The sequence below is a fragment of the Etheostoma cragini genome, chromosome 14 (genome assembly GCF_013103735.1).
Source record: "Etheostoma cragini isolate CJK2018 chromosome 14, CSU_Ecrag_1.0, whole genome shotgun sequence".
Lineage (NCBI taxonomy): Eukaryota > Metazoa > Chordata > Actinopteri > Perciformes > Percidae > Etheostoma > Etheostoma cragini.
Window position 1 is genome coordinate 11,404,817 of NC_048420.1, and position 12,494 is coordinate 11,417,310.

General features: G+C 41.1%; 1 protein-coding gene across 1 annotated transcript; it reads right to left on the reverse strand.

Moving 5' to 3' along the window:
• Positions 1-366: 366 nt before the first annotated feature.
• On the reverse strand, positions 367-2,823 carry sp8a (sp8 transcription factor a). Its single transcript, XM_034891352.1, has 2 exons — positions 2,552-2,823; positions 367-1,903 (listed from the first exon to the last, which is right to left on the reverse strand). Exons 1-2 carry the CDS (start codon positions 2,570-2,572, stop codon positions 668-670), a joined length of 1,257 nt encoding a protein of 418 aa, XP_034747243.1. The 5' UTR covers positions 2,573-2,823; the 3' UTR covers positions 367-667.
• Between the last annotated feature and the right edge of the window lie 9,671 nt (positions 2,824-12,494).

A 12,494-nucleotide genomic window follows, 5' to 3' on the forward strand; every position in this document is an offset into this window, starting at 1 on the left:
TCAACAATGCACAACTTAATCAGGCTAATTTGATTTTCACAAGCCTGCTATAGACCTCAGTTAAACCTTGAATGACTAAAGTGAGAAATCAGTGTATACAGTGATTAATTCTTGTATCATAGTTAATTAGTATGTAGGGTTAGTTAAGATAATAGTTATATAGTGTTTTAAATTTGTAATTCTAAAAAATAGGCAACTCTTTATCCCTAAATTATAATACAGTCTTCAAAAAATGCTTGGATTAGATCCTAAGTAGGTTTAACGAGAAACGTAATATGTCCAAAAATGTTCCTGTTTTATTCAACCAAACATATATAATATATAAACATATTTATATATGTTAACCTATAACAATAATAACCCAGATAATGATAACAGGCCACTTGTTTAATTATGAACAAAAAATATGTTTAAAAAAAATGTGTAGAATAAATTAGGCGCACATAATGTCTTCAAAAAACACAAGTCTTATAAACTGTAAAGTACAAATTTATTTTCAAAGAAGGCTACAAATAGATGAGGTAAGGACACAGGGTTTATCCACAGCTGAAGTTCATCATAAAGTGCCATATCAGTTTTTAGGTGTCCAAGAAAACACACTCCATACAGGCTGGTGTAGTGTTATCAAATGTCCACGTGTTGCTTTGTTCTTGTTTAGCTTTGTGAATTATTCCACCGCACTCTGTCCCTCGGTTGTTTGGACAGTCCCACGCACGTGTACCCCGCCGGGAGACTGGCTCGGGCTACCGGAGAGGCTATTGTCCGTGTCGCTGCTCCCTTTACCGAGTCCCGGATCAGCGCCATCCTCTGAGCCCTCAGCGCTGTGCGTCCTCGCGTGTTTACTGAGGTGATCGGAGCGCATGAACCGTTTGTGGCAAATTGAGCACTCGAATCGCTTCTCTCCGGTGTGCGTGCGCAAATGCCGCTGGAGCTCGTCGGAGCGCGTGAAGCGTTTCCCGCAGAAGAGCCAATTGCAGACAAACGGCCTCTCCCCGGTGTGCCAGCGCAGGTGAGCCTTCAGGTGAGAGGTCTTGCCGTAAACTTTACCACAACCCGGAATGTGGCAGCTGTGTAAGCCCCGCCGCCGCGGGCTCATGCCCCCCTGACCGAGGCTCTCCGCCTCCCGGCAGTTCGGGCAGTCGCACGTGGCTCTGCCGGAGTACCGTCGTGAGGAGGAGCGGGAAGATGCGGGTAGAGAAACGACGGGGGTTCCTGTCAGAGCAGGTGCCCCTGTTGTCGTAGGCTCTGCGTAGTGAGTCGGTGCGGGTGGCCTGAAGCCGTCAAACAGGTGCTGTGTGGCGGGGAGAAGGTGTTGAGAGGCACCGGGGCCGAAGGCGGTGTTGTAGTCAGTGCTGTAGCCGTTCAGATGAGAAGGTAACCCGGCCGGGCTCTGCGTGTCCACCCAGCTGGTTCCCATGTCCCACCAAGCAGTAGACCCGTTGTTGACATCCCCCACTGGCTTGAACCATGACTCATACGGATGCGTGTGCATCCTCGGATAAATCCCTGTTATGCCCTCCACCGATGAGGGGAATTTGGTCAGAAACACAGACCGCTGTGCGTGCGCAGCATCGGGAACACCGTTGTCTGATGGCACAGAAGTCTGGTAGATCGAAAAATCATTTCCAAACGGAGAGTTGGCACTGGTCACCGAGAAAGCGCTGGAGGCCTCCGTCAGACTGACCCCGTTACTTCTGGAGGTTCCAGAGGGAACCCCGGAAGAGGTGAAGCAGGCACCAAGGCTGCTGGTACCCGGTGCGCCTCTTCTCCACGGGTGAAAGCCCTTCGCGTGTCCCTGGGCTCCATCGGAAGGGGCAGGGGAGTACGAGGGGCTGGGCTCACCGATTCTGCTGCAGGTGGCGGCCAGCATGGCCAGCGGTGCGCTGCCTAGCCGGGGCTCCTCCTGTGGGGAACACACATACATTTAGTCCTGTCACTCCAGAGTCATGGCTAAACATGATGTGCGTAATGACGCGCAAAAAATGAGATAAAGTCTATAAGTCTATAGTGTTGGTCACGCGATCTGTGCAAAAAAATTGAGCCTCGCTGCCTAAATTCAAGTCATGTAAATTAATAATGTAAAATAATTTAAGTTTAACAAACATTGTGCCTCTGACTTGGATCAATCATCAATGGAGGATGGTCCGCATGTGTTTTGTCAGCCGCACAGAGACTAAAGCAGGTAGCCTAAAATATATATTATGAACAACAAATAAAGTTTATGTCTATGTTATGACACAACACTTTTACGTCATTAGATTATTATACACATTATAGTGCCACTTCCTTTCACTTTAAAAAGCATTTACAACTTTCACGAATTGCCATGATCAGTAAAACAAACTGAAGAGTAAAAACAACTGCTATCGGATTAATAAAGAATGGATCTACATCGGCTTTTATCATATTTATATCAGCCCATGTATTAAAGTACAAAGTTAACACATTGAGCCCTTTAGGGGTAGCCTATTATTTTATCAATATAAACTGATATTTTAGCGAAATCTAGGGGGAAATATGTTTCAGCAAATACATAGAAATGCACACTTACCCCTAGCAGTGTAGCAGCCATTATCTGTGTTGTGATTTCTTCGTCTGAGTGTGTGCTCGCGGTGACTGAACGTCATGAGTCTGTTTCCTCTCTGACTGCTTTAGTAGTTGTAGCTTCTTCGTGGCTTTGAAGTGCCGCTGTGAGCTCGAGGACCAATCAGAGACCAGCTCAGACTGTCACTTAATATTTGCGCTCGAGGTCGTCGTAAATTTTAAGAGTGAGGTCTCTCGAGTGGCGCGCTCCAAATTGCAACGAGTTGGAGAAAATATGAAGCTAAAAACAATAAATTCAGCGGAGGTAGAACACACACACATCCACTCCATTATGAACCAGGTAAAGTGGGCAAAAGGCACGGGCCTTAGTGGACATCAAGGATCCAGGTCACTGACCTATTTAAAACGTGTGACCAACAAAAGATAACAAGACATTGTAAAAAGTTTAGACAAATGAGTTTTAGTGTGTTTGTAGGTATAGTTTAACACTCTTGAAAGATTTGTTTTCAACTATAGAGCCTGATGTTGTTTTTTTTACAGAGGGAGAGGCTGATGAATGAGAGGCAGGCCCGTTCCATCGGATCCTGTCCCTGGGGCGTATCTAGTCAGCCCTGAGGCAGGGAGGGGAGGACACCACCACTGCCTCCACCATTTCTTCTTGTTCAAAACAAAACAAATGTCTTTAAAACAAAAACAAAAAACACCTCTTTTCCCAATTTTATAGATCATTGAAATTCTCGCCCGAGCTCAGACACAAGCTGTACACTGATGGAAAACTTGTATCCCTTGAATGTCAACAGATAAATAGGTCCTATTCTCAAATCATGGATGGTTAACCAAAATGATGACACACACCTTGGAAATAACCCCGAATGATCTTGGGCCTCTAAATGTGTGAGCTAAACCACAGAGGGAGCATTTCATTGGAATTTCAAATTTAATAAAAACATCAGGATTTAATCACTTTTTTTCATTTGTTTGGTATTAACTGCTTCCATGCCCTTTCTTCATTTCTCTCGTTCTATGACCAGCCTGAATAAAATCCGCTGAACGGTGAACACACATAAACTGAAAAATTAATCATATTCACTCACACACACACACGCACCCACACACTCACACACACACACACACACACACACACACACACACACACACACACTGCTCACCATTTACACCAGTTGATTGATGGTGTGCTAATTTAATTTCACATGGTCTTTTCCTTAAAATATTTTAGAAAATATTTTTCAAAATGTATGAAGATGGGTAAGAATGTAGGTCATGTAGAATAGATCTACACTACTCTACATCATGTTTGGTAACTAACCTTAGCAAATCTTACTATAGGCCTAGATGTAATCTTAGTTTTTGACTTCAGGGGAATGCATATATGTCGTTAAGCTACCTTTAAATTTCAATTCAACTTGTAAAACAATCTATTACATTGATATCAGTATAAATAAAAATAATAGAGGGAAAGACAGACATAGTTAAAAAAATATAAAGTATAAGATATGGACTATAAATAATCAAAACCAAGTTTATTTTCTGGAACCAGCTAAAACCAGCTTTTTTTATATTTTTAAGTAAAATAATCAGTGTAAAATGGTATGAAATTAAAGCACTGCAACTTATTTTTTATCCGTCACTCAGTTTGCAAGCCAGCCTGACAACTTGAAACTTCTTTCACTTAGCTTTATTGCTACTGTGGTCGCTGCTCTCTGCCCTTGTAAATCAGTGGTGTCCATTTGAACTATAATGTATGTGTAAATGTGGGTGTCATTTTGTGTAGCCCCGCACACCAATACATACTTCCCAGTGAACTGGACTAAATCACAGGCTCCCATGCTGGCCCCCGCTTTCCCCCACAGCCTGAGGCATGGCCGTGTGCACAGGTGGAGTTTACAGTAGGCCATCCTCACGAGCCACCCAAACAGCTGTCCCTCTTTTAAATGCATTCTTTTCCCACACTGAAAGTGTGTGTGTGTGTGTGTGTGTGTGTGTGTGTGTGTGTGTGTGTGTGTGTGTGTGTGCGTGTGTGCTTTAAAAGCTCCCAATGAAACCCTGTCTGTGCCCCAACCTGTTCCTTTAGCGATGATAATGACCACATTATCTCGCGCCATCGAACTTCAACAAAAAAAGATTGTCGTGTGCTTTCCAATCACTTTGTGGCCACTCAGACAGAAAAAGCAGAGAGAAAAGAGTGAAATAAAGATCTGGCACCTCTTGGGGAGAGGGACGGGTGAAGTATTTTATTTCTCCTTGGTGTTTTCCTCAACTCCTCTTTTGTTGGCGGAGTATAGTCACAGTGATCCAGGGGGCAGGGCGGCCATCTTGGTCAGCTGCCCTGCTGAGACAATTAGCGGATGAATCAGAGTCAAAAGACAAGCTGCTAAACATGAAACAAAAAATATTTATTACAACCAGGGGGTTAGCCAATCAATTTGTGTAAAAGAAAGATTAAAAAAAAGTCAATAGATTCCAGATCCTGAGCAGTCCTGTGGTGCATTTCTGACAAGGATGTAGCTGCTTGGTGTGAAGACTCATGCTTCCTTCTTAGTTTTACACTACCCAAGTGATTGGAAAAAAAAAGACTAAAACATCCCTCTGTCTCTCTCCTTCACTTCATTGACTTCTCATTTCTCTTATCTCTATTCTATTGTTAAATGAATATGCTGAGGCCTCTAAAGCTTTGATGTTTTCATTTTTATTTGTAGTTGCTTGAAAGTTTGGTGATCTTAGAATGCAGAAGTGTGACTCCACCAACAATGGTTTTAGTTTGCACAATAAGGTTGTGGTCCGCTTAAATTCAGTTGGTTATAATGGATTTAGACAGAAGTATCCAAACATTGATAGCAGCTTGTCATATCTGACCTGCATCATGATTTCCTTCAGAAACATTTTACAATCACAATTTTGCATTCAGGTGAATCCTACAATATTATCATGTGAATTGTATTCAATAAAAACAATCAAAATGTGCATAGAAATTTATTTTCTGTTGTCTATCTTTATCTTTTGTGCATCTATATCTTTAAAGCTAGACAGATATGTGTATTCCAAAATATGGTATGTCGCCTTATTTTCTAAATTTTTATTTCACATTTGTATGTGTTTTTAAGCTGGGTTATAATATGCTGTGTGTTCCTGGTATGTCGCATTTGTTTTAATGAACGGCAGGGAGAAGTCCATGAGAGATTTTCCTAAGAGACAATATTGTGAATAATAAACTGAACTTACATTAACTGAAAGTAGTTTAATCACATGAAGTTATCCAACTAAATACAGTTTAAGTGTGCTCATGTATAATAACAGTGCTGTAGGCTGACACGAAACTGAGTATCTTAGACAGACTCACCTTAATTTGTCTTTTGATGCCCTTTAAACTCAACCCCTAAAACAAATTGAGAGAGGAAAAAGTCATCCAGGTGAGCTGTGTGCCAGGATGTGCCTGGAGCAGCTCCTCCTTGGCTTCCTGTAATTACTGCATGGAGAGGGCACGTCCGCCGTCTGTCAGCGCAGGGCTGATGGACGACTGTGGCAGCAGAGCAGGGAAAACATGTCCGGGTTGCTGTGATGAAAACTTTCACATAAGCGAATTACAAGACTCTATTTAATCTGCACTCGCAATAAAGAATCAATAAACTCAGAAAACCCTCTTTTTCTCATTCGAATGCACATAGACTCACTTTCTTTGTCTAAATGTCCATCTCTTTTGCTATATGCATCCTGCAAGTTCTCACTTTAAATAAGCTTTACTGCACACACATGCATGCAGGGGTCAGAAAAGGGTATGTCTCATCAGGGTATCTATGCAGCAGGCAAAGGGAATCATGGCCAAAATAATTACACTGTTGAAGTGCTTCATTCACATTCATGTATACAGCACATCTACATACTCCAATAGACATGCTTGTTCATGAATGGGGGGGTTGGAGAATCCTGGCTGAGGAGTCTACTCTATGTTTGGCACAAGTGTGCTGAAGGTGAAGTGAAATTGTACTTGAGTACAATTGCACTATGAGTAGCATCTCTCTCTCTCTCTCTCTCTTGGTACCACACACACACATACAGACTTGGGTTAGGGTTGATGGATGCCTGGGGTTTGTTAAATCATACATCACAGAGGTCATTTAAGCCAACACATCTGTCTCTGCCCTCAGAAAGAGAGGAAGAGGTGGAGAGAGTGGAAAGATTTATAAAGGCGAGGGGGAGAATTATGCAGGGTGAGAGAGAATAAGACTGTGATTAGTAACTGGAGTGGATGAAAAGCTCTTCTCTCACTCACACACAGACACACACACACACACACAAACACACAGTAAAGTGGTACCTTTGTGGAAGCTGCTTGCGTTAAGAACTTCTCTGCTCCTCCATCAACTTTCGTCTCCAACATATTGATGAGATGCGTCTGAAGTGGGAGCCTCCATTGAGTTCTTCCAATGCCTCTGGCTTTAGTCTTCCAAAGTTCAGAATAAAGTTCTGTTTTTGATCATATCTAAGGGCAGGAGGCAAACGCGACATCTTCTTATTTAACAGCAGCCTGTGACACTACATCAATCTCTTAAGCTTCGTTTGACATTAAAATACGGGAACCCCACCGCTGAAGTCAGTCTCAGTGCTGTATTTCTCACCTCCTGTCCTTGTGACATCCGTTCTGTCAAATGTTGTAATTTCATTTTTCACATGACGACTGGTGACCGGTTAGTTTGCAGATAATCACAAGCTTCTGATCACACATTCATCTCCTTTTTCCTCCGTCCACTCACCTTGCGCTCCTTGTTTCCTCTTTTAACTGCTTTCTTGGTGTTAGCCGTCACTTAGTCATCGTAAATATCTGCTCTGATTGACAGCCAACGTTTTAATGGCAACAGACCTGCATGAAAACAAAAACCCATTTAAACCACATCAGAGTTTAATACTTTTTCAGTCATTTACTACAAATCCCATATGTACGTTTCATCACAGCCAACCATTTTATGTCTTTGTTTTAGTAATCTAAATTTATTTTTCTACCATTCCACAGGCACTGTTTCCATTAATTCTGTATAATTTGAAATTGAATTATTTAACAACTAAACTTATTGTCGAATTGTATTATTGTAATCTATGTAATGCATAGCAGAGTTTTCAAATCAATCTGCACTTAAACTGCATTACAATAAAAAAATCCAAAATGAATGCAGACTTGACAAGAAGTGTAACAGTTTACACAACTCAAGCAAGTTTCAACTAATTTAGAATGTATACCCTACAGAGAGGAATATGAACTTTTCTTTGAATCTGTAGTATATGAGTTCTCATATACAACATAGATAAACAGATAAACAAAGGAAACAGTAACCCTCCTAATGCGGCGTGAGGTGACTGTTGTAGGAGTTAACATGATAAGAAGGAGTGGATGTGGCACTTAAAATCTGTTATTATGGTCTATTTGCCACAGCTGGCTCTGACACACAAATTGAGACACACACACACACACACACACACACACACACACACACACACACCATTTCTAAATTACACACTACGATAGCGCCATGTTTCACACACCAGGGAAGAACGAAGATGAGAGGGAGAGAAGAAGAAGATGAGGAGCAGGGATGAAGACATAAGAACAGAAATGCTGGTTCATGTCACACTTCTTGATTTCTCTAATCTCTTTTAAAGCTTGTGTAAGATTTTTCCTTGACTGAAGCTGGTGATGTTCTTTAGCATCAACCAGTAAGGAGCTCTCAGATAAACCTCAGTCACCAGACTCGATCACACACACAAACTTGTTCACACTCTCTCCTTGATTAAATCCTGCTCTGACCGTGATCTCTTCACCAATAATACTGTTCATCCCTCTTTCAGTTCTTCACCGACGAACACACACACACATACACACAGAAAGAGATTAATTTACTCTTGTTCATTTTTCAAGTTCTGCGTCTTCTCTGTGTTTAATGTGTGATTGAATGTGTGTCTGTGTCTGTTGATTGATGCATAGAAGCCCAGGAGCATAATCATACACTTCCAGACGTCATTTTTCACTTTCAGTGTTGATGGATGGACTGGAGAGCATCTGATCACTGCTATCTCAGTGTGGGGGGTCTAGGTCATCTTCTAGGTGTGTGGGTGTGTGTGTGTGTGTGTGTGTGTGTGTGTGCGCGTATGTGTGTGTGTCTCATTGGCCGTCCATTTGTCTGTATGAGGCAAGAAGTGATTGAGTAGACTCCCCAATCCCCACCAGAAAGCCTGTTTGTGAGGTCTCTTCTCCCTTTGCTACCCTGAAGACAACCTGCCATGACAGCAAACTCTGTTTGGATTTAAGTGTACATTTGTGTAGCTAGAACGTTCCAAAACACTCCTAAAAAAAGTAAGCTGAGACCCCTGGAAATCCTTGTAGCTGTTCTTTCAGCTGACAACTAATTTTAAGCTCTTACACATTTTTACAAATTCAACTGTTTTCAGTATTCACAAGTCAACTGGTATTTCAAACAAAGTTCAAGTTTTCTTAGCACTTTCACTATCAACGCAAATGTCAAGCAGTGATTAACTCACATATTAACTCACATGATATTATTTTATTGCTTACACTCAAACTCTGTTTAGTGCTTACACAGTCATTAATACATAAACTCTTAAATTCTTAGTGCGCAGAGTGCTTCCATTGACATGATGGGTATCAAATGGAAAAAAACAGAAAAAACAAAGGTATTAAATGAAGCATTCTAATGGTATCAGTGTCACTTTAAGGGTAGTGGAATCGTCAGTTTTTTTAACTATAGCCAGCCTTTTATTTAAAGCTACATATGCAGCTGTTATTGGACTTCTACTGTGACACTTCAGTTTCTGGTGTGGGATTAATAAAGTCTGTTATCTTATATAATAGGTCACTGGCAAATTCTTAAAAATATACAGAATTTAACTTTTTTTTTACTATTTCAATTGCTCTAAATAATCATATTTTTCAGATATTTGAGAAGGTTTAAATGTTTTCAAAATGCGTGTCATAAAATTCATAAAAGTCCTTCTGCTTTTTCTACTTAGCTATGTGTACATACTTTTTAATACAAGGTGTGTGAAAAGGGTTACTATGTGGGCAAAAGCACTTTTCAGCACAAACCCATGCAATAACACCCAGCCATGCACACGCACGCGCACACACACACACACACACACACGCACAAAACAACACAATTCATGCTATGTTCCTGGTTAACTAGTGCTCCTCCCACTCATTGCGCTTCACCTCGCCACAATGCCTGCCATAAAATTCAGTGGCTGAGGGAGCAGAAGAAGAGAGGGGGTTAAGAAAAGCACCGAGAGACGGCTTGAAGTTAAATTGACTGGAAAAAAGCTGCTTGCTTTTTCATGGTAATTGCCGTGCAACAAATTGTTAATTTATTCCACAAAGAAATGCAAAACACCCCAGATTTAGCTGAAAACCTGTGCACTATAGGGCAAGCTGACATGGAACTACACAATCACATTCTCTGCAGAAACAGACATACATTTTACTTACATGGTCATCAATAAGGGTACGGTGGATGGAGGTGTGAAATAGATAAGAGAAAAGAGCACATGGCAATACACATCTCCTTTAGTCTCTCCTTTGCTCTCTCACATACACACTGTTACACATATTCCTGTCTCTCGGGCCAGGTTCACGTGGTTTTGAGGTGATTTCATGGTTGCTGTTTTATTGATGGTTCCCGTCAAACATGAAACGTTTCTTTTCCCACCTAACCGCACACACATGCACTGCCTTTGGGCTGTCATTCAGGACATACACAGACAGCCAGAAACAAGGGGTTGGCGTCAGCTCTACCAGGCCCGCAAGTCATGTCAAGTCCTGCACTGAACTACACACACACAGACAAACACACACACACACACACAGTTATCTTGGATCTTTATGGTGATGCACCCTCCACTTAGCACTGCTGTAAAGGTCTTCCTGAACCCGTACAAGAGAAGCATCTTCAAAGAGGTCCATGCACACACACACAGGCACACACCGAAGAGCCACACAGTTCTAAGCGGACTTAATCATTTCACATTTGGCTTCAAAGAGACTGTTTAAACACATGCTTGCTCACTGTCTGAAAGCACAGCATGCGCCCCATCCTCTTTAATAGTCTTTCAATTCAGCTTAATTCTACGTCTTTGAGTTCAGCTGCATTTGGGAAGTGAAGTTGTAACGGCAAAACAACGAGCACGTTTCCTTTTCGATGTATTATTCAATAACACCTGCCCTTCATTAGCAAAGACAGAAGGTTTCTGTGTTTTCAACTATAAAATACTACTAGATTTGAAACTCCAGTTTAACACATGATTTATGGGGTCACAATTCAACTCAGAGTTCAGTCTCAGTTCAAGGTTTTGCTCCTATCTTTCCCATAATGATGTTACATCTTAAAGCATCTTGTCTCCTGTCCTCAGGAACTCTTTGTTGTGACCTTTGAACCTCTGGGGTCATATACCTCTGCAGGCTGACCGCAGGTTGACTTTTCCCCTCCCTTGGTGCATGTCAGTTTTAACCACACATAGATTCAACTTGGACACACCGCTCAGGTAAATTGAGACTTGCCCAGGTAGATAAAATCCAAATTCAATTTTTTTTCTCCAAACAACAGTGTATTTTTTACATTGCAGACAGACCAGCTGCCTGATTTAACAGAAGATTAAGGACGGAACAGTGTTGAGATAGAAAATAACATGTAACTTTCTGTATGGATCATAGTACAGTATTACAGATAGTTCATCTATTTAATTGACAAAGCACATCATGGCTACACTTGTTTGTCATTTTAAATTTAACGGGCAATTTGTTGTCTATTAGCAAAATACTGAAAGCAACAGAAATGCATAACTGAGTAGGCTACATTTTAATACAGTTACTGTATATCATTAGGGCAATATTCAATGTTAGGGCATATCGCATATTTACCTCATATTGGTCAGTTAATAGGCTACCCTGTCAGATGCCGCATGGTGTTGCAATATTTCCATCTGCATTTATATCTTGTTATAGTCTAATTTGTTAAATATGTAAGTGTTTTTTTTCCTTCTAAGTTATCTGATAGTGTTATTGTTTTCACCTTCATTGCTAAACCCAGTCATTATGCGTCGCACCGTCATATCCTGCACCACACGCCACCGCAAGTAAATTCTCAACTTGCGGGAAACACTGCATTTAATGTCTCCAATGTCAATCTGTGCATGTGTATGTGGAGAAGAGGGAAGGTACCTGTACTGCACACAGCGGTGTAGATGAATGCATTCAGTAAATACCTGCAGTTGTTGTCGCCAACATACGCATTCTGGACATTCTGGTCATTCAGACTCTGTTTGAAGGTGTCTTCTGAATCACACACAGGAGTTGTAATTACGTTAAGCTCTCGGACTCACTGTCGCTGGAACCAAGCTGTAGACAGAGCATTAAACCGTGCACGTGCAAACAAATCATGTTTCCTGGTGCACTTGTGAAAAGCAGCAGTTCAACATGTAAGTGACCTATGTATGCCATTCAAAGACATTATCTGTGTTCAATATTTCACAAACGCTTATAACGGATTGTATATGTCAAGGATAAAGGAGTTGTGAGTCTTACTGTCATATATGTACCTTAAGTATAAGTGGTTAAAATACGGCAAAACAATTATTGACTGATTCGTGGTTTGGTTGGTAATATGTCACAAAAGAAATGCCTGAAACGTAAAGCGTAATTCTTTCAAATTTACAGTGTAGTTCTTATGGTTCCTGAAGTTAAAGAATTTCAAAGAGGTGAATGATTCCATGATTTTCAAAATAAAATATTTCAATATTAAGTATTCAGTGGCTGTTAAAATTCCAAGACTTGTGTCTCTTATTTGCTTCCATACAGTACAGTACACACTGATACACACATGTAGGTGCAAGGAAACAAGGTGTAAAGTTAGGGAGTAAGGGGTTTAAATCTG

Excerpts from the sequence above, each read along its gene's own strand:
- sp8a (XM_034891352.1), bottom strand. The coding sequence starts at position 2,572 with ATGGCTGCTACACTGCTAGGG. Across the intron at positions 1,904-2,551 it reads TGGCTGCTACACTGCTAGGG|GAGGAGCCCCGGCTAGGCAG; the intron begins GTAAGTGTGCAT and ends TGTTCCCCACAG.